The sequence below is a fragment of the Pongo pygmaeus genome, chromosome 8, assembly GCF_028885625.2.
Source record: "Pongo pygmaeus isolate AG05252 chromosome 8, NHGRI_mPonPyg2-v2.0_pri, whole genome shotgun sequence".
Taxonomy (NCBI): domain Eukaryota; kingdom Metazoa; phylum Chordata; class Mammalia; order Primates; family Hominidae; genus Pongo; species Pongo pygmaeus.
Window position 1 is genome coordinate 20,356,400 of NC_072381.2, and position 23,785 is coordinate 20,380,184.

General features: G+C 36.9%; 1 protein-coding gene across 1 annotated transcript in view; it reads left to right on the top strand.

Annotated features, from left to right (window-relative positions):
• The window catches only part of PLXDC2 (plexin domain containing 2), a 479,884-nt gene that overhangs the window by 435,861 nt on the left and 20,238 nt on the right, over positions 1-23,785 (top strand). Inside the window, exon 13 of the mRNA XM_054503208.2 lies at positions 7,728-7,888. Within this exon, the coding sequence (XP_054359183.1) occupies positions 7,728-7,888 (161 nt within the window). The remainder of the gene's footprint in view (positions 1-7,727; positions 7,889-23,785) is intronic.

Sequence of the window (23,785 nt, forward strand, 5' to 3'; positions counted from 1 at the left end):
TAAATGGGTTAGGTACTATTCCGTGGGGAAAGTCATGTCTGTGTGCATTTTTAATCCCAAAGTGGAACACTAACATTTTCGGCATTTATGGTTTAACTTTATTCTGAAGCTTTAAAAGAGCACATTTTGGCATCTTCTGTGTAAGATTTATGAATTTTGAGCAAATTTGTGCATGACTTTGTCCAACCCATCAGCCTCTCAGTTCCCCAAAGGATATTAATATATTATGGAATTTATGGGCTGTAGTGTTTCATTTTAAGCCCAGGAGAAGAGTTAGTTCTAAAGTGAATAAAATTTCAGACAAAGAATATTTCTATTTTAATTTTTTCTTTATTTCTGGACTTTAATTGTTGGCAAGATTTAATAGTAGGTTCAGATCATTTTGGCAATGCATTAAAATATTTTACCATATTGGAGAATTATACTTCTAAATACAGACTATCAATGGCATATGCATGTAATCCTAAGTGAAAATAACAGTCATGGAAATAACACGGAGACATAGAGTTTTAAAATTAAATGCTACACTTTTACAAAATGAATAAATATATATATGTATATACTTATATATACATATATATATATATATACTTATATATACATATATATATATATATATAGCATTTTCTTTCTTCCTTCCTCCTATCTTCTTTTTTCCTACCTCCTTATTTCTTTCATCCTTCCTCCTTTATTTTCCATGATTCATGGACTTCTCCAAATTAAACACATTGAGGTGAGGTCTTGAATATTTTCTAGTATGTACTTAAAGTATTTTAAAAATATGTTGTCTTGGCCAGGCGCGGTGGCTCACACCTGTAATTCCAGCACTTTAGGAGACTGAAACGCATGGATCACTTGAGGTCAGGAGTTCAAGACCAGCCTGGCCAATAGGGTGAAACCCCGTCTCTACTAAAAACACAAAAATTAGCCAGGTGCAGCAGCCCATGCTTGTAGTCCCAGCTACTCAGGAGGCTGAGGCAGGAAAATTGCCTGAATCCAGGAGGCAGAGGCTGCAGTGAATCGAGATTGTGCCACTGCACTCCAGCTTGGGCGATAGTGAGAGCAGAGAAAGACTCCATCTCAAAAAAAAAAAAAAAAAAAAAAAAAAAAAAAAATATATATATATATATATATATATATATATATATATGTTATCTTTGCTCTTATGGTAGCTAAAACTTCCCCAAAAATAGCAGATTGCTTTGATAGAATTGACAGTTCTTACAGTCTTCTCTGTGTCTAAATATTGATCTGCATTTCATAAAGTGTTGAAAAGCAATGACACTCACTGGGTCAGATTAGAGTATATTATCTTGGATACTATTGATTTTCTCTGCTTCATTTATATATTAAAAATGTCTTAAGCACAGTGCAAAAAAAAAGCCTTTACTTTGGAGATTTTTAAAGTATATTCTTGTATTTCCATTTTTGGCTTGGAGACTCTATTTTATGGCTTCTTGTTACCCTTTATTAATTCCTCTTATTTTAATGCACAAGGTAAGGCTTAACAAAGACTAAAGATTTGAATTCTTCTGTGTGTTACATTTTACTAAGTATGTGAGAAAGATGCTTGTTTAGTTTTTGTTTGTTTTGGACATGAATGAAAGCTCATAAGATGTTTGTATGAATAGAGGAAGAGTTTAGGTCTTAAGACTAGATTCCTTCTCACGTTTCTTTAATATTCCCCTAAAGCCTACTAGACTCTGATGAGCTTTGTATTAGTCCATTTTCACACTGCTCTCAAGAAGTCCCTGAGATTGGGCAATTTGTAAACAAAAGAGGTTTAATTGACTCACAGTTCTGCATGGCTGGGGAGGCCTCAGGAAACCTACAATTATGGCAGAAGGCAAAGGAAAAGCAAGCACCTTCTTCACAAGGCGGCAGGACAGAAAGAGAAAGAAGGGGGAAGTGCCACTTTCAAACCATCAGATCTCATGGGAACTCACTATCACAAGAACAGCATAGGAGAAACCACACCCATGATCCAATCACTTCCCACCAGGTCCCTCTCTCAACACGTGGGGATTACAATTCAAGAAGAGATTTGGGTGGGGACATAGAGCCAAACCATACCAAGCTTACTGAGAAGTTTTTCTCTGAAGCAAGTTCAGAATTCTTTTCGACATACTTCTGTCTGCCAATATAAAAGAACAATCAGTTGAGCCACAGGTGGACATCTTAGTTTATTGTATTTTCTGCAGGAGGGAAATGAGCATACTCAAGCAGTCTTCCCTTGAGGTGAATGAACTAAACTTCAGTTATGGGAATTAGTAAGCACTTACACTTTCTAAATTTCAGTTTTGCATTTGAGATGCCTATGTTTTTTAACTTTTATTTTAGGTTCAGGGGTACCTGTGTAGGTTTGTTTTATAGGTTAATTATCATGGGAGTTTATTGTACAGATTATTTCATCACTCAGGTAATAAGCATAGTACCCAATAGGTAGCTTTATAATCCTCACCCTCCTGCCTCCCTCTACCCTCAAGTAGGCTCTGGTATCTGTTGTTCCCTTCTTTGTGTCCATATGTACTCAATGTTTAACACCCACTTACAAGTGAGAACACAGGGTATTTGGTTTTCTGGTCCTGTGTTAGTTTGCTTAGGACAACAGCCTCCACCTCTTTCCATGTTGCTTCCTTCAAAGAATAGGATCTCATTCTTTTTCTATGGCTTCATAGAATTCCATGGTGTATATGGACCACGTTTTCTTGATCCAGTCTACCGTTGATAAGCATTTAGGTTGATTCCATGTCTTTGCTATTGTAAACAGTGCTGCAATGGACATAATGTGTCTTTTTGGTAGAATAATTTATATCCTTTTGAGTATATACCCAGGATACTCTAAATTCTGTCTGCAGATCTCCATAAATATGCAAAATCCGTACCATTTGATCAAGCATGATATTAAACTGGAAACCAACTAGTGAAAGAATTTAAAATCAAAGCATATCAATGAAGTGCTTTCTGCACCTTCAGATTTAACAATCTCTAATTAAGCCATCATAATACTTGCTAATATACGCTCATCTAAAGCCCATAGAAAGAAGCTGGAATAGAGATGCTTGTACTGTGTAGGAAATTGTAGAATCATTGCAGTAGCCAAAAAAAAAAAAAAAAAGGTTAAATAATATGAGAGTAGAAAAATGCTTTCTCCAAAACTATGTGTGCAGTTTTGGTCCCTCCATTCAGATGGTCACTCTAAAGCATGAAATAGTCATTGGTATGTGACACAAAGAAAGTCTTGTAATATTTTGGAATTGAGTATGCTACATTTTTCCTTAAACGACTTGCTCTGTTAGAACACATCAAGTCATGTCATACTCATAGATCTCTAAATATTTATTTTGTATTCTGGTTAGTATTGAGAATCCATGAAAGCTGTTTATTTTATTAAAATAATCCTCATCCAAAAATGTTATTAAATGGTTATTTGGCTAGTAATAAACTAAACTCTGTACAAATTGCATTATTAGATATGACCGTGGTGTCTTGATATCTAAAACAGAAATGTAAAGGAACATTTTTAAAAGGAGATAATATAACTAAATTATTATTGGAAGTATGAATAAATAATAATTGGGAGAGTAAGTATTTATGTCTAAATAAAGGTAGAGAGGTTTACCACACTCAAGGTGCAAATCTGGTTCTGATTGTTACATTCCAAAGATTGGCAACTTATGTCCTGCAAGACAAAAATAATTTTATTTCTGACAAGGACTCTTATTAAGTGAAACATGACCCTTGCCCTCTTTTTCCTTCCTGGGAAAGGCTGCCTCCTTAACAGGTTCTGGTCCTCCAGCACATTTGGGAAGTAGCAACCTGAGGTCAACTCACAAATACCTTAATCTTCCCTCTCCATTCCTACATAAACAAAAGAAGTAAGGCTAAGCCAGGTGCAATGGCACATGTCTGTAATCCCAGCACTTTGGGAGGCTGAGGCAGGAGGAATGCTTGAGCCCAGGAGTTCAAGATGAGCCTGGGCAATATAGTGAGAATCTGTCTCTATAAAAAAATTATCCAGGCATGGTGGCACATGCCTGTAGCCTCAGCTACTTGGGAGGCCAAAGCAGGAGGATCACTTGAGTCCAGGAGTTCGAAGCTGCAGTGAGTCAAGATCGCACCACAGCACTCCAGCCTGAGTGACAGCAAGACCCTGTCTCAAAAATAAAAAATAAAAAGAAGAAGTGAGGCTGAAATTTGTGAGGATAAAACTTGGCATGCTGTGTATAAAGGACTGTTTATGATGGCAGATACTGACCTAAAACCCATCCCAAAGACAAACCCCAGAAATAGAATCAGACACTGGATGGGTGGATAGATGGATGGATGGATGGATGGATGGATGGATGGATGGATGGAGAAAGGGAAGATAAAAAACAACAAGAAAGAGAGGGATGGAGGGATGGAAAGACAAATGGAAGAGGGAGGGAAGGATTTGAAGAAACAGTCAGTTCTTCGTTTTTGACTCAAGTAGATATTTTTGCTACATTTTCCCTAAAGCCACATTTTCAATTAATCCTATTTTCCCAGGAGAGCAATGTGTCATACTCTTATAAAAATAAGAAAATAGCCAAGTCCACAAGATGCAATAATATAAGCATACATAAGAATGAGGCCAAACTTTTAAAAGCAACACACGTTAAGGGCAAAAACATAGTTTATATATTGTCATGAATCTGACTGTATAATTTGTCTCAACCTGCCTCATATAAAAAGTACCATAATAACATAATATCTCAATATTCATTAAGTTCTTATTATGAGTCAGGTACTCTCCTAAGAACTTTATATGTATTAAATGTGGAATTCTCACATCAACCCTATGGGGTAATTACTGTTATTGACTGCGTTTTGGAGATAAGGTTAACTGAAGACCATACAGATGAGGTCATTTATTATAGCCTCATTTGATTTTTATTGGCGATGTGGTCATTCTAATACTGTAATCTATTTCCAAAGGCCTTTATTTTTATCTTTTTCCTTCCTCTCTTTTCCTCCTCCCTTCTCACCAAATATGGATGAAAATGTTTATGATGGCGGATACTGACCTAAGACCCAGCCCAAAGACGTAGCCTCTGTCATCTTGGAGGTGCAATGTTAATTCTTTTTTATGAGGTGGAGTCTCGCTCTGTCGCCCAGGCTGGAGTGCAGTGGCAGGATCTCGGCTCACTGTAACCCCTGCCTTCAGGTTCAAGCAATTCTCCTGTCTCAGCCTCCTGAGTAGCTGGGATTACAGGCGCCTGCCACCAGGCCTGGCTAATTTTTTGTATTTTTAGTAGAAACAGGGTTTCCGCCATGTTGGCCAGGCTGGTCTCAAACTCCTGACCTCAGGTGATCCACCTGCCTTGGCCTCCCAAAGTGCTGGGATTACGGGCATGAGCCACCACGCCCGGCTCCAATGTTAATTCTTTAACTGTTTTTTACATTAGTTTTTCTTTGCTTGAAATTACCAGATTCTTTTCAGAATTATTTGCTGGAAGAACTCACAACATGAAATAAGAGGAAATAGGAGGACCTACAGCCCAGTGTTCATTGAGGAGGTATTGATCAGAGGTCCAGAATTCAGACTTGGAGGCCAGACTGCTGGTGTGTGAGCTCAGTTCTACCTTAATAATTTTGCAACCCTAGCTCATTTTTTAATTATCCTGTGCCTCAATTTCCTTACCTATAAAACAGAAATAATAATAGTGCCTACCTCTTAGGGTTGTTGGTTTGGTACTTGCAAAGCAATACAACTATCCCCGACACAGTGTAAATGAGCTATTATATAATGAATTACTCTAAATTTGATCTTCTTTCACTAATTAATTTCTGTTACATAAGGGAAATCTTTAGAATTTTCAGCCTTACTAGATTTGGAGAAGGATAACTGAACACCAACAATGGTTCTCAAGCAAAGAGTAAACAACAGCAATAAAAACGTAGAGGGGAGGTGGAAAGAATTAGGAGGTCATGTTTCTCCACTTTATCTGGAATTCCATCAGTTCATGTGGACCACACATTGTGATAGACATTCATGTTTGGTTTTTCTTTAAAAAAAAAGGTAAAATAAAAGAAAGAAATCAGTGCTTATTAAATGAAGTTTAATAGACAAAAAAATGTTTACAACATAGAGGCAAAGGGTAAAAATAATGGAGAGGTAAATTGGTCATGAAACTATTGAGGCCGGGTGCAAAGGCTCATGCCTGTAATCCCAGTACTTTGGGAGGCCGAGGTGGGTGAATCATTTGAGGTCAGGTGTTCAAGACCAGACTGGCCAACATGGTTTAACCCCATCTCTACTAAAAATACAAAAATTAGTCAGGCATAGTGGCAAGTGCCTGTAATCCCAGCTACTTGGGAGGCTGAGGCAGGAGAATTGCTTGAACCTGGGAGGTGGAGGTTGCAGTGAGCCGAGATCGCACCACTGCTCTCCAGCCTGGGCCTGGGCAACAGAGCAAGATTCCCATCTCACAAGAAAAAACAAAAAGAAAGAAAAGAAAAGAAAGAAAGGATTGAGAGCCACTGTTCTGAAACTTTTGTACATCTTAAAAAATTGTCTCATGATTCAGAATACCAGTCATACGGTGCACTTAAGATACAACTTATTGTATCTTACAATTATGCTGCACATAATTCAGGAAGATCTCTAAATGCCTGAGTAATCATCAGTGATTACAGAATTTTAGAAAAAGAGAAGACTTTAGAGATTAGTTGTATTTAGCTGGTTGGCTTTGGTTAGGATAGTTATTACTTCATAAATTTAATTTCTCCCTTTGCTAATTCAGAAAATGTGTATTACAGTGGAAAGCATCTCAGTAAAAGAGGAAATTATATTGTTCTGGGGTGTAGTGGAAAGTTTTCCTTTGCTGTGGTGTTCCCTTTAGTGATCAAAACTATTTGAGGGTCATTGAGCATCCATCTGTTACACTTTTAAAAAGTATTTTTGTTTAAAACAGATTTTTCACAAATTATGCTTGGAGTTCATGCACAGACTTTCTGAAAATGCCTATAGAGCTTACCAAAAGATGTCCAATACTGTTTAATTTAAAATTTCCAAAAGAAAATGAGAGGAGCTTTCAAAATTAATCAGCTTTTCCATAGGTAACTTTGTTGGTTTAATGAGAAAAATCAAAGTTAAATTTAGTGTGTAGTAAATTAGAGTTTGAGGTTTCCCACAGTACTTTGAGAATAAAAGCTATTCATTTTGCTTATCAAACTAGAAATTTTAAAACACAGGCCAGGCGCGGTGGCTCACACCTGTAATCCCAGCAATTTGGGAGGCTGAGGCAGGCGGATCGCCTGAAGTCAGGATTTTGAGACCAGCCTGACCATCGTGGTGAAATCCCGTCTCTACTAAAATACAAAATTAGCTGGGTGTGGTGACTTACACCTGTAATCCCAGCTACTCAGGAGGCTGAGGCAGGAGAATCGCTTGAACCCAGGAGGCGGAGGTTGCAGTGAGCCAAGATCATGCCATTGCACTCTAGCCTGGGCAACAAGAACAAAACTCCATCTCAAAAAATAAAAATAAAACACAGTGATAAATGTATTTTTACTCATGAATCCTATGGATTCTTCATTGCCCATATGAAGAGCACCTCACCTCTAAAACTGGTGTTGGGGAAAAGTTGTCCAGGAAGTAAAGATCCAGTCGTACTTTATTAAAACACAAATATCTCCTCAGATGAAAATGCAAACTTGAGGGTAAACTCATGAAGGTCCTGACAGCTGGGATGTTCTTTCAGCTTCTACAGATGACAGTGCAGCTGAGAAGAAAGGGGGAACCCTCCACGCTGGCCTCATCGTTGGAATCCTCATCCTGGTCCTCATTATAGCCACAGCCATTCTTGTGACAGTCTATATGTATCACCACCCAACATCAGCAGCCAGCATCTTCTTTATTGAGGTAAGTGTTGAGTTTAACACATGAAAACCACGCCAGTTGATGAACTGTATCCATTTGCTAACACCACCTGGATTTAATATTTACCACATGCTTTCTCCATTTTTCAGTTTCGAGCTTTCTGGTTTCACACACATGGATGTTGTCACCCTTGCGCTCACGTGCATTATTGATAGATTGCTTTCAGATGATGGATTCAGTTACCTTATCTCAGGAGCTTTTAAAGACATAAACTATCTTGTCTTTCTGAGATCTAAAAGAAAATGGGAACCATACTTTTTGGTCCTTTTATACCAAGTATGTTGACCAGCTGTTCTCCTTGTCCTAGGAGGAAATACTATGTATCTGGGAGGCTAAAGACTTATCTTAAGTTAATTGCTCAATAAATGCTAATTGAGTATTGGCTGTGTGCATGATACAATATGATGGGCCTCTTCTCAAAATGCTCACAAACCGTTTGGAAAAAATATGGTTTTCACCACAAAATGACAGATAAAAAACAAAAAATGGTATGTGCTGTTGCCATTTTGCATAATGTGTGTATATTTGTACATTTATATATAAATGCAGAGACACACATATCCACACACTCAGACACACAACGAGAGCACCATGCTGAATAAGTGTTATGTCTTCATGTACAGAATGTAGGTTTGGTGCCAGTGCCGAGGAGTAAACAGGTGGGAAGACAAGGGGCTGTGCATGAGGAGCCATGGCTAAGCCCTGGGGTCTAAAAGGCTGAAACCAGCAAGCCTGGAGACCAGTGGATACAGTCTGTGTGTCTGTGTGACCAAGTCACCTCTGTCCTCCAGAAGGCTGGGTTTCCTGGGCCCCATGCATATGCAGGTTTTTTTTTGTTTTTTTTTTTTTTTTTGACAGAGTCTCATTCTGTCACCCAGGCTGGAATGCCGTGGTGCGATCTCGGCTCACTGCAACCTCTGCTTTCCGGGTTCAAGCAATTTTTGTGCCTCAGCCTCCTGAGCAGCTTGGACTACAGGCAAGCACCACCACACCCAGCTAATTTTTGTAGTTTTAGTAGAGACAGGGCTTTGCCATGTTGGCCAGGCTGGTCTCAAACTCCTGACCACAAGTGATCCTCTCGCCTTGGCCTCCCAAAGTGCTGGGATTACAGGTGTAAGCCACCATTCCCGGCCACCTGTGCACCTTTGAGTCTAACATCTGAATGGAACCACTCCTCTTCCAACACCAAATAGAACTAAAAATACTAAAGCAATAAAGAAAATCTTTTCTTGCAAAATTTCAAACACGTAATTAGAATTATTCATTGTGTGATACATGGAAAGATTGCTTGGAATTATGTTCCCTTGTTGAGCGAGAAATTATAATGCCTTTTAAACTATGGAGTTAAAATTACCTATGCCCCTTATAATGGGGAGGGGTGAATAAATGCAAATCAAACAATTGCTTAAATGTCCTTGATAGCTTACAACTGTCTGTAGAAGAAAGTGCCGTCTCCTTTTCCTTCTGTGGGGGCTCAAGGCCTTGGCACTCTCAATCTTATGTGTCATTTCAATCTTTATTCCCTTGGCTTCCTAATCTGGAGTTGGCATTTCTGTCAAATTTCATGCTTTGTCTCTGTACACAGCCCAAATTCTCCATGTCACAAAGACGTTGCTCATTCTAGTTCCTCCATCAAAAATTCTTCCTGGTAAGGTACGGTGACTCACAACTGTAATCCCAGCACTTTGGGAGGCTGAGGCAGACAGATTGCTTGAGCCCAGGAGTTTGGGACCAGCCTGGGCAACATGGTGAAACTTCATCTCTACAAAAAAAAAAAAAAAAAAAAAGAAAAAGAAAAAAATGAACGGGGCATGGTGGCACATGCCTGTAGTCCAAGCAACTTGGGAGGCTGAAATGGTAGGACTGCTTGAGCCCAGGACGTCAGAGCTGTAGGGAACTGTGACTGTGCCACTGCATTCCAGCCTGGGTGATAGAGTGAGGCCTGGTCTAGGAAAAAGAAAAATCCTCCCTTCCCATATTAGCTCTTGAATTTAGGAGCCAAAAGGCCTTTGATACTGTGTACCCCATAAGCTTCTCTAGACCATCTTCCTGCCTCGGCAGCTGGGTGTAATCTCTTTCTCTTCTGAAACTGTATCTGCAGGGATACACCCCTACCTTTCTCTGGCATTCATCTTTCTGTTTTGCATTAGAGTTCAGTATGCGCATGATTTATTCCACCCTGCAAGACTTGTAAGTGCCTTAAGATTTGGATTAAATCACTTATGTTTCCTTTGAAAAATAGGGATTCTGCCAATATTTCCTGGAAAAATGTTCATAATAAATATCCTAGGACATTTCAGACTTCCAGTGAAATTTCATATAAAACGTATTTCAGAAATGGCATCTTCATTTGATTTCAGTAATTGAGATATTATCAGGCATTGCCTTGAATTGGAAATCTGCTATTAAGTTCTGTTAATGTGCTTGGTTTTCTTGGAAGAAAGTAGACAACCTTCTCAAAGTTACAAATGCATTCTTCAAAGAGCTGCTGAGTGACAAGCTAGAAAGCCTCAGGGACTAGCCAGACCTCAGGCTGCTGCTACCGCCGTAACCCCTCACACATTTAAGGCTTTTCAAACTATGCAGTTTATTTTCTGACATGGTGAAAAAGAAGACACTGTGAAATATCTGGTGGTGATGGTATTAGCAGCAAATTGCATAGTTTGAAAGATCTAGTTAAAGCTGGTTCAAAGCAACCCCTATATGACTGCAAAATAGTGGAATATTGTTTTGAGTATTAGTCTCATTGTCTTATGTCTCAGAGCCTGTATGTCCATAGGTGTGGAGTGTTTACATGTGTATACATACACATGTATTTATAGAATATTAGAACTAGATGGAATCTTAGAGATAATTTAGTTCTATACTCTCCTAACACAAAAGGAGAGACTGAGTGAGGCTCAGAAGAGTGGAATGACTTAGCCAAGGTCAAAGAGCCATAGTTCTAAGAATAACTCTTTCTTCTTTTCACATGTAAGTGAAGCAGATTCATTCAGCAGGTCTCCCAGCTTCCCGTGGAGTCAATTGCTAGAGTCTGCTTAAATCACTACCTATCTGACACGCTGCTGGGGTCATGCGGCTCACAGTGGCTGGTCAGCAGCTGATTTTTGGAGGTGATAATCACAAATTTACTATTATTAAAACTGACCACTGTTTGCAAAATCAAAACAGATCCACGATGACCATGAAGTTTGTGATATGCAGACGTATGAATTTAAGATTTTTGAATTATTAGTTACATGAGAATTGTTGTTGCATAAATGAGGGAACTGAATATAACAATATTCTTTTCATTGCCTTTTATGTTCCATATTATATTCCTATCTACTTCTGAAGTGAAATTGATGTGCTTTCTTCTTTTATGAAAGTGATACCATTCTTTGTAGAAAATTGAGACAGTGCAGAAATGTAAAAGGAAGAAAAAAAGAAAGCCATTTATAGTTCCAGCATGCAGAAATGATGACTATTAATAGTTTAATTTATTTTCTTCTGGAATTTTTATGTACATAATTTGATGTTTGCCCATTTAACACAGTGGTGATATCACTGTAATACAAATAGGTATTCTTTTGTAAATAACATTTTTTTGTTTTATTATGATGGCTTTGTAAACATCATTTTAATGTTTGTATTCTATTCTATTCAACATTCATTCAATAGCTTTATACTGACTGCCTCTTAGGCAGTCAAGTGGTAACTCAGAATGCACTGAGAGCCTAACATGTGCCTAGAAGTCAAAAAGGACCTCTTTTCATTCAGAGGAAGACTGCGTGCTAGTTTTCTACTGCTGTTGTAACAAATTGCCGCAAACCTAGTTACTTAAAATAACACACACTTGTCTTACAGCTTTGGAGGTCAGAAGTGCTAAAATCAGGATATGGACAGGGCTGGTTCCTTCTGGAGGTTTCAGGGGATAATCGTTTCCTTGCCATTTTCAGCTTCCACATGCTGCATGAGTTCCTTGGCTCATGGTTTCTTCTCATATCATTCCAACTTCTGTTCCCACCATCACATCTCCTACCACTAACGTTGACCCTCCAGCCTCCTTTTTGTAAGGCCACGTTGTGACTACATTGGGCTCACCTGGGTAATCTAGGATAATCTCTGCATCTTGAGGTCCTTAACTGAACCACATCTGCAAAGTTCCTTTTTACCATGTAAGGTAACATTGACACCTTTTGGAGATTAGGACATGGACATCTTTGGGAGGCCATTATTCTGTTGAGCACAGAGTGCGTCAAATGTGAGATGCATCACACGCTTCCAATTAAACTGAAACACACCCTTGACTATAAGATATGTCCCAGTTTCAGTTACATTAAAATGTAACCCAATGGATATCTTGAATATTTCACAGAGAAATCCAGACTTCACTAAACACTTGTATGAGTTAGTTCATGTGCTAAACAGTGTATATAATATGGTGAAGTTGAATGACACTAGGCCGGGAGTGGTGGCTCATGCCTGTAATCCCAGCACTTTGGGAGGCCAAGGCGGGCAGATCACTTGAGGTCCGGAGTTCGAGACCAGTTTGACCAACATGGTGAAACCCCATCTCTACTAAAAATACAAAAATTAGCCAGGCATGGTGGTATGTGCCTGTAATCCCAGGTACTCGGGAGGCTGAGGCAGGAAAATTATTTGAAGCTGGGAGGTGGAGGTTTTAGTGAGCCAAGATCGCACCACTGCACTCCAGCAGCCTGGGCGACCGAGTGAGATTCTGTTTCAAAAAAAAAAAAAAATTCATGACTCTATCCTTGAGTGTATGTATCAGACCTCATGCACGCAGTCTCCTATTGCAGAGCAATGGTGCTCTTCCTACTTTTTCTTATTTTTTAATCATCCCCATTATAAACATATTAATAGTAACAGCCAACATTTATCAAATTCACTAATAAAGTGATTGACACTTATTACCTCATTTAATCCTCATGAAGACCGTGTGTGATACAAAGATTATCTTCATCTCATAGATGAGGAAGCTGAAGCACAGGCCTTAAGTGAGTTCTCAACATCACGCATTTGGTCAGTAGTGGAGTCAGGATTTAAGCCCAGGCTCTCCAACTCCAGAGACTATGTTCATAACTACCAGGCCGTGCTGCCTCTCTATGTGTAAAGAGTTTTTCTTCATATGCTGTATGTAGAAATGTAGGCTGATATATATACAAGGACATACATTATGTCCTTGGAACAGATTTCCAGAAGTAGAATCAAAGGAAAGAAATGAATGGTATAAAAGAACTTGGTAAATATTGCCAAAAGCATGACACCAATTTATGTAGCTGTTGCTATTGTTGTCTATTTTTAGTGATGATAATGTCAGTGGCTGTTATCTGTGTATTTTGTTCTTGCAGAAAATATATACCAGTTATACATTTTGTGGACACCAACACTCTTCCTTATCTAAAATACTTACATGACCTTTAGCTTTTAGATTTCTTATTGTAAAAAGGAAATGAGATAATTAAGCAAATCATCACTCCATAAACAAGTGAATTAACCATATACATCCCATATCTTCTTATACAAGATTAGGTACAAGAGTTCCATTTTCCTAAAACATTCCATTTCTATTCAGTCAAGCAGAATAGCCTATTTTTTATTAACTTATCTTCTATATTGCTCCATCATTCTCAGATCTTAGACTGGGCAGTTTCTTCAACTGACTGGCTTGCATTTCAAGTTTATGTGTGTAGCTTTTCAAAGTAATTTTCTAAAGGGTGTCTGATTTTGGCAAAAATCTGTCACATTATGTACAAGAATGTCTACATATGCTTTAAGTTTTTTTTGAAAATGAAATTTATTATCTTGAAACAAAATAGCAGAGAATACATATTTAAGTAAGCATGAATTCCTTAATTTTTAAAAGATCTTGATGAAACTAGTATCTTTTTGAAAGGGTCAGTATGTCTAGGTTCTACATTAAAATTAATGATTGTTGAACATTCCTAAGCATAAATTTTGTGACTTGTAATATATTTTATTGTTTCATGAATATAGGTCACGGGGATAAATATTTACACTGTTGAGTGGTATTCTACACATATCACTATTCAAGATTTTTAAGTAAAATACGTAAAATGTAATCTAACTGAAGGTCAAGAAAATAATATTACAAAGTGATAATCATACAAAATCAGCATTCCTATGAAAGGATTCTATTTGGACTGTAACAAAATAGTTTAGACTAGCCATCTTGCTGAAAGTGTTAATGTTGAACATTGTCCTTAATTTTTCTTAGTATACATAAATAATTGCTAGTATTTGGACACTCATGTACAGTTTTGATTTCTCTGTTCACATAAAAATAAAGAGAAATTGATAAGAACCTAATGATAAAAATGATTACAGCCTTGGAAAATAGATTCTATGAGTAAAATATTGGAGGGTTTAAAAAAAAAAAAAAAAAAAAAAAGTAAAAACTAAGAGTACCTAATCCTGCCATTTATGCTGCAAAGCTTTGAAATGTCCTCAGAGAGAAAGGAGTCAGTTCAAATGATTAATTTAAAATGAAATCAGAAGAAGCAAAAATTATAGGAACAATGGCCCTTTTATTTGGGGAGGGGACTGATATCGTGCAATGGCAATGGAGTTTGCCTGTAAATAGTGGTTATAATTCCTACCTTGAGGATTGGAGAAATACAGAGTATAGACCTGCGCTGTCAATATGTGACTGCTGCCTCTATGGACTACTGAGCTCTTAAAATGTGACTAGTCTAGAACAAGGTATATGTAAAACACACACTGGATTTTGAAATCTGAGTACAAAAAATAATGTCAATATCTCATCAATAATTTTTGTATAATTACATGTTGAAATGATAGTATCTTGGATATGCTGGATTAAATAAATTTTATTACAATTAATTTTATTCATGTTTACTTCTTAAATGGACACTAGACACTTTTAAAATTATATATGTGGCTCACATTATATTTCTATTGGATGATGCCAGTTTGTAGAGAAAACCTTACAGAGACAAAGAATTAGAAACAAATTTGGTTCCATATTTTTTAAAAGTAGGAAATCAACTGGTTTTTAGCAAGAGGGAAAGGAGGAGCTTATGAGGAGGCAGAAGGCTGCCAAAGCCAACTGATAAGTTGACCAGTCACTCATTCATGTATTTAATATTTGTTGAGCTTCTATTATGCACCAAGTCTCCAAGGTACATTGGTAAACAAAATGAACAAGATCAGCCTTGCCTTCATGGAGCTTACATTCCAGTGGGTGGAGACAGATGATAAACACATTTTAAGTTAGGTGTGGATTTCACGTTGAATGATTAGTTTTACAAAAGAGGCAGTCACCATAAAATATTTGATAAAATGTTACCTTTTTTAATTGCTTGAGCAGTGTTACCTTTTTTGATCACTTGAGCTCAGGAGATGGAGGGTTCAACTTGATAATAAGTGGCATCCTTATTATTATCATCATTATCCTTATTTTATCATAGAACTTTTTATGGAGCTCTAGATATAGATTTGTAAAAAAAAAATAAAAATAAAAATAAGTAAATAAGTAAAAAAAGACTGCTCTCCAAAACAGTTTATTTTCCTAGTCCAGGTGCAGTGGCTCATGCCTGTAATCCCAGAACTTTGGGAGACCGAGATGGGCAGGTCCTTTGAAATCAGGAGTTTGAGACCAGCCTGGCCAACGTGGTGAAACCCCGCCTCTACTAAAAATACAAAAATTAGGGGGGCATGATAGTGTGCACCTGTAATCCCTGCTACTCGGGAGACTGAGGCAGGAGAATCACTTGAACCTGGGAGAAGGAGGTTGCAGTGAGCCAAGATCACGCCACTGCACTCCAGCCTGAGCAACAGAGTGAGACTCTGTCTCAAAATAATAATAATAATAATAATAATAATAATTTGTTTTCTTGATGGGGAAACACTCTCACCATTCTTAAAGTGTGCCTGAATTAGAAGTTATAAGTTATTTCCATAATAAAATCTGGACATAAATGTCTAAATACCAGTCATTGTTCATACCACGGTTTTTAAATTCTTATTATTTCCAGGGCATCAAAATATCTGCCTTTACTGGGAGTACTTTGTATTTTCTATCAGCAAAATCAGGATACCAAAGCAAAAACAAACTTCAGCCTGTGTGCAACCTAGGGATTCTGTCACTTTTCCAAAATAAGTAGATGAATTCTCCAAGTATCTACCACAAGTAAATGTCCTTAAGGACTCATGTTTTATCTTAAAAATTTATATGAGTTTGGCATTATTCTCTTTAATACAGACACATGTTTGATATAAAAAATGACTCCATACAATCTTCAACCAATATTAACATTTCAAAAGGTGATTCATATCACTCTTGTAGCTAGACAACCCCAGCTATATGGCTGTAGATGTTATAAAATCCAGGTAAGTTTAAACCAGCAGAGATAAGACTTCTGTTCCTGAAACCTGAGTGGGCAGTATCCTTTCTACCCCTTTGCTGGAGTCAAGTCCAAGGTGGAAATACTCAGGATGGTGAAACAATTTGTTTGGATCCTATGGCACCCGGTTACAGAGCCAAGACATCAAACTAGAATTCCTTACCCCGGCCCTGTAGCCTGAGCAGCTACACAGCATCGTAGCAAGAGTCTTTTAAGCTTTTTGCCACTCAAGGGGATTCCCCATCCCAAGAAATATTTCTGGATCACAAGAATCCGTGGAGAATATGATTAAAGAAACACAGGCAGCTATGGCCCTCAACTTTTCCTGGCAACTAATAGTACCACCAGGAAACAAGCCAGAAGAAGGAGCCAGGCAAGAATTCAAAGGCTGCTGGGGAGAAAAAAGCATTTGCTAAGAGTTTGGCATCTTGCTTTGCAGCTGCTGGATGGATCGCACTTGGGGAGTCAGGAAGATGCGATCTGTGCACAAACCTAGGTAGTTCATAGAGAAATCGCTTCATAGAACCACATATGTTTTTTTGTCTTGAAGTCACGTATTTTTAATAATTGAGTTTTGCTCTTAAGGTATTTCTTAGTCTCACTTCAGTTTTAAAGAAAACTCAAGGGGAAAAAATGATTCATTGAAATAAAATACTTTTTATTTATATTTCTTAGACGAAGAAAAAGATGGTATTCATTTTTTATGAACTATTGCAAGGAAAGAAAGATAAGGCAAAACACATCTGACATGGTTTGACATAGCTCTCATTGAAGAAGCTATATTAGTAGATGACAGCTTTCCAGAAATATAGCGAAATGCAGAGAAAAATAGGTGAAATTGGGTCACTTGAAAAAAAGAGATACTCTATGTATATCAGTAGTATTCTTTTCTCAATTTCTGTTCTAAGATGCTAGAAGTTTTATTCATGAACATCACTGAATGTTTTTGAGACATCAGTTCAAGTGCATGGTGATTGCCTTGTATATGTAATCATCAAAAAAAGATTTCTTTTATAGACATCATCTTTAATTTACTCTTCTGAGTAACACATTTTCATTTAAATTCCTGAAACTATAATAATGTTTCTAATTTAATGAAATAATTTCTTCCTTTCATTGGGGAGAATTATTTTTCAATAAAATATCTTATACTAATCTGCTGTAATTTCTTTTTACTAATTAATTCCCTAATTATTTCAATGCTACATAAGACCATGAAAATCCATAGATGGATGGATGGATGGATGGAAGGATGGATGGATGGATGGATAGATAGATAGATACCACAGAAAGGTTCTTAATAGATGAAAGAATCAGATGGATAAATAAATGAAAATCTGCAAAGCTACAATTCACTTGGGCATTTGTAAGCCTGAATTATGACATTTTAAGGACATGATATATGTCTTAAGTATTCTGATTCTTTTCTTCTGTTACCTCTTGAAGAGACTACTCTACTGACACTACCAACTGTTAAGTAATTTCTTCCTTATGACATTGGTAATTGTTCTGCTTTAAAATAAATACTTAAGCCTTTCTATTGTGAAAACAAATAATAGAAACTTTAATTTTAGCAATAATTAGTGCTTCACAGGAAAAAATAATTTATTCAGTTACAAGAATATCTTTTCCACCAATTCCACTTAGTGTATTCTTTTCTAGCAAACATGCAAAACAACTAAACTGAATTAGTTTATTATTTTGGCATGCTCTGGTTTATAACTAATACTAGAGTTATTTGTGATTGTAAGAAAATTAAAACATAAAATTTTCAGAGACCAAAAACTTTAACAATCTAAGAAGTATGAATGTACAGAATGGATTATAAATGATGGTAGTAATCCTGCTTTTTGTAATTTTATTAGAAGTGAACAATCAATCAATGGTATTTTTAGTTTGAAAATGGATTAAGATTATTTTACTATATGATCTTGTGGTAACCCCCTTATAAAAACTTTCTTAATAGAAACAAAGTAAATTTTAATGCAAAATTCATACATCCTGTCTTACATCACATAGTAAGTAAATATAGGGTCAGAATTATTCTATTTCTGTACTTTCTACTTTCAGCTAATTACTACATTTGTATTCTAATTAACATAATACTTAAAATTACTATAGGTGAGATAAATCTTAAATAGATGAAAAGCCATTTTTCTATTCAATTTTTTTTTTTTTTTTTTTTTTTTTGAGACAGAGTCTTGCTCTGTTGCCGAGGCTGGAGTGCAATGGCGCAATTCAGCTCACTGCAATCTCCGCCTCCCGCATTCAAGCAATACTCCTGCCTCAGCCACCCAAGGAGCTGGGATTACGGGTACCCACCACCACACCTGGCTAATTTTTGTATTTTTAGTAGAGACGGGATTTTACCATGTTGGCCAGTCTGGTCTCAAACTCCTGACCTCAAATGATCCACCTGCCTCTGCCTCTCAAAGTGCTGAGATTATAGGAGTGAGCCACCACACCAGGCCCCCCAAATTTTTTTTAGCACTGAGACTGTACCAAATGTTATTCTTGGGACAGCCTTTGAAGGAGAAATGATACTTGCTTTGTAAAAAGGAGAAAATACTTTCTTCTATAAAAATGAAATAAATTTGTTTTAATTATTAAAAATTATTGTGCACCTAGATTTGTAATAAGATTTAATCCTCTCAAAAGTGTATCAGACTTTATCTTGTTTAATGTCCGAATTTATGTTATTTCCTTTTTTTTTTTCTCAGTCTTTCTCTTGGTGTTGTCCTTGAAATATGTCACTGTGGTCCAGTAGCTTATAAGTGGACATGAATCCTGAATATGTATAAGTTTAAAATATGGAGAAAATTTGACATAGCATGAGAATAGATACTGAACGTTGAATTTAGTCACAAGTAATCTCAAAATGTTTAGTTTATTTGTAATTGTGATTGTCAGTTCAAAAATTTATCATATTTTTCATGAAAAGCAGGATAGCACTTCTTCAAAAGAAGCAAGGTCCATTCTTGTAGAGGAAAGAGTAAGTACCCCATACTTTTAGAGGAACATGGCCTCAACTTTGTTCAGTGGAGACTGACTAAGAACAGTAAAGACAAAACTCAGGCCAAGGTAGATGACTTATGCTGGATGGATTTGAGGAAGGGACACAAGGATCTCTGGGGAGAAGCTGGGAAGGTACAAACACAAACTCATTGTAAAGACTTTCTGACACTCACAGGTACTCAGAGATGCAACAGGCTTCCTGAGTGATGAGCTCTTCATCACCAGGGTACTTAAGTACACAAGAAGGCCCCATTATGAAGGATTTCTTAGAGGATATTTAGATAGTATATGGGGTTCAACTAGAATTAATTTTAGTTTTACCTGTCCCTATAAATCTAGGGTATTCTAATTCCACAGTGTTGTATATGTTTCATGAAGATGCAAAAATTGCAAAGTGAACTAGAAGGCATGTGTGTGCATACTTACAGTTAATGGATGAAACTTTTTGTTGTTGTTGTTGGTAACGCAACGGCAAAAATAAGACACAAACACAAACAACAAAGAAGACTATAGTTCTCCTATTTAGAGAATAGAATGAGTTAATAATTATGGGAAATGGCCACCAACACTTGCCCTTTCATGAAAGTTGGTAGTACTGGGTAATGTCTCAGATTTCATGCTCAGGTCACTGCAGAGCAAGCAAGGCTCAGGTTTGCCTTTAGTGGAAAGTCTGCATAAAAACAAAAGAACTACTCATTAAAATAACAATGATGTCAAATGCCTTAAGCAAATCTTTTTCAATAAGAAGTTACTTGAAACAGAAGAAAGTGACATAGAGCCGGAGAGGCAAGGTGCTATTCCTTACTTTCTCTCATGTCCTTTACACAAATTTCTTTTTTTTAATTTTTAATTTTTATGGGTACATAGTAGGTATATATAATCACTAGCAAATTTCTTAAATTTTACTAAGAGAATAAACTGATGATGAAATACCCAAGTTTTCTACAAGTAGGTAGGAGTGGCATACTCAGCAATTTCTACTTACAAATAAGCCTTTTTGTGATTTTCTTTCTCTTTTCTTTCTTTTTTTTTTTTTTTTTTTGAGACGAGTTTTGCACTGCCACTCAGGCTGGAATGCAGTGGCGCTATCTCGGCTCACTGCAACCTCCACCTCCCGAGTTCAAGCAACTCTCCTGCCTCCGCCTCCCAAGTAGCTAGGATTACAGGCCCCTGCCACTATGCCCAGCTAATTTTTTATATTTTTAGTATAGATGGGGTTTCACTATGTTGGCCAGGCTGGATGCAAACTCCTGACCTTGTGATCTGCCCGCCTCGGCCTCCCAAAGTGCTGGAATTACAGGTGTGAGCCACACGCCAGCCTGATTTTCTTTCTATTTCTATCTTTTCCTTCCTTTCGCCTAAGATTGACTACTCTGAGAGCTTTGGATATGGCATGTAAGCTCTGGTTACACAAAATCACTTTTGCTACTTACTCTGTTTCCTTCCCTCTTATACTCGGCCAAACAGCTTTATAGACTTTTTAAGTATTTACCTTCACATTTTTTCCTGAAATTTAAGTTGGCATTTGTTCCATTTCTATTTTATTAGAATCTGTGATCATCTGTATCTTTACAGTAAAACTGTTGCTGATGGACAATGTTTTTTTCTTCTCACTTGTTCTTTTCACTATAGCAAACAAAGACTTCGTTTAATTTGAATCCCCTTTGTGTTCGTAAATGATGCAGTTGATTCACATCCAAGACATGCAAATTTGTTTTCCTAACATAGAAAGGATGGAAAACTTCAATCCTAATCAGGATGAGCTAAGAGGAAGCTACAACCACTTAGGTTGCTTCTCATGATTCTTTATCTCTTATTGATCTCCAAATTAAAAAATATATATTCACACACACACAAACACACACACACACACACACACATATTTATTAATTCATCTCATTACATAGCAGAACAATTGCCTATTTTTTTTCTTTTTAATGAAAGGTGGGTGTAATAGTAAAATATTTAAATACTTTCAGAAACATTTCATTCAGATCAATTTGTTAAAAGATTTTATGCTAATGAGGAAAGTGATTTAACAGTAAATTCAAAAAGAGTCCATTAAATGTCAAAAGGAATGCTGATGAAAGATTCTGGAACGTTGATAGCAATGAAAGCAGCATAATTTTTTTTTTCTTTTCCAAAATATCCACATTAAAAACAGATAGAACCATTAGGCATCAGATTTTAGAAAATCTGTGGACAATATTTTCAAAAAAATTAGCTGACAGTTTATGGCCAAACTACAGGCATCAGCTCTAAATACTCCATGTAATAACAAACCACCAATAGCCACAAGACCTGAATGTTGTTGGTTTTTATGTGAGAGAAAGCAAAGGGAATCCACAAGGTGTCTAGCAGGACTGGAAACAGGAAAACCACAAAGTAAGCCAATAGGCATCGCCTGGAAAACACAGCAGGCAATGTGAGAAGAGCAGCAGAAAGTGAGAGGGGCAAGTGCCCACTCCAGTTGCAGGTGAGTACAGGGGACCTGTGTAAGAATTTCTGAAGGGGCTGGAGCAGTATAGCACAAGGAATTCTCAAAACTGACCTGCCAAGGCCATCTTCCATGACAGTGGCCCACACTAGGAGAAAATCCTGGGAGTAAAATGAATAATGAGTAGGATAGGGACAACAGAGATAAATAAAAAAAAAAAAAAGAAGATTCCTATAAAAGCTGGGGAAGGAAAGGGAATCAAGAAATACTAAGAAGCAAACCATCGTATTTGTCTTAATGATAGCCATCATTTATTTAGCAGATACTCTATATCAGGTACTCTTTTTTATAAACTGTATATATTTAAGGTATACAACAATGACATTTTTGATATACATATATATCCATAGTGAAGTGATTGCTATAGTCAGGCAATTTATCCTATCAATCACCTTCTATAGATATCATTTTTGTGTGATACATGCACCTAAAATCTATACTCTTTAACGTATTTTCAGTATACTGTGCAATGCAATGTTGTTAACTGTAGTCCTCATGCTGTCATTAAATCTCTAGACTTATTCATCATACATAACTGCAAATTTGTACCTTTGGGTCTACTTTCTTCCATTTCCCCATTTCCTGCCCTGCTCTGCCCCTGGTAACCACTCTCTGGTTTTATGTAATTGATCTTTTAAAAAATTCCATGTGATAGACATCATGCAGTATCTTTCTTTCTATGTCTGGCTAATTTCCCTTAGCACAGTGTTCTCCAGGTTCATCTATGTTGTTGCAAAAGGCAGTGTCTCCTTTTTTAAGGCTGAATAGTATTTCATTGTGTACATATGCCACATGTTGTGGTATCCATTCATCTGTCAATGGACACTTCTGTTGTTTCCATGTCTTGGCCAATATGAATAATGGTACTGTGAATATGGGAATGAAAATATCTCTATGTGATGTTGATTTCATTTTCTATGAATATATATCCAGCAGTGAGATTGATGGATCATATGGTAGTTCTATTTTTAATTTTTTGAGAAAATTTCATACTGTTTTCCATAATAGCTGTACCAGTTTACATTTCCCCCAACAGTGTACAAAGATTCCCTCTTCTCCACACCCTTCCTAACACTTGTTATCTTTTGTCTTTTCAATAATATTCATCCTAACAGGTGTGAGGTGATATCTCATTGTAATTTTGACTTCCACGTCCTGAGACAGAGTAATGTTGAGCATCTTTTCATACACCTGTTGCCATTTTTGTGAATTCATTGGAGAAATGAAATTTTCAAGCCCTTTCTCCATTTTTAAATTGAGTTTTTTTTTTAATATTGAGTTGTGTGAGTTCCTTATATATTTTAGCTACTACCCTCTTAGTCAGATAAATGGTTTGCAAATATTTTATCAAAATCCATAGGCTTCCTCTTCGTGTTGTTGCTTGTTTGCTGTATACAAGCTTTTCAGTTTTATGTAATCTCACTTTTTAATTTTTGCTTTTGTTGCCTGAAGTTTCAGTGTGATATTCAAAAAATTATTTCATGGCCAATATCAAAGAACTTTTTCCCTATGTTTACTTCTAGGAGTTTGATAGCTTCAGATCTTGTATGTAGCCTTTTAATCCATTTTGAGTTGATTGTTGTGTGTGGTATAATAGAAAGGTCCAGTTTCATCATATTTTTAAAATACAATAGAATAACAGCAGAAGAGAAAAATCTAAAGATACAAATGTTACTTAAACCAACCTTCCTTCCAAATTTTCAGAAAAATTAAATTCACACAAAAATTAGCAAAAGAAAATTTTGGACATGGAATCTCATGCAAAAATACTATAATTTAAAAGATAATCTGCCGGGGGTGGTGGCTCATGCCTGTAATCCCAGCACTTTGGGAGGCCAAGGTGGGCAGATCACCTGAGGTCGGGAGTTTGAGACCGGCCTGACCAACATGGAGAAACCCCGTCTCTACTAAAAATACAAAATTAGCTGGGTGTGGTGGCGCATGCCTGTAATCCCAGCTACTTGGGAGGCTGAGGCC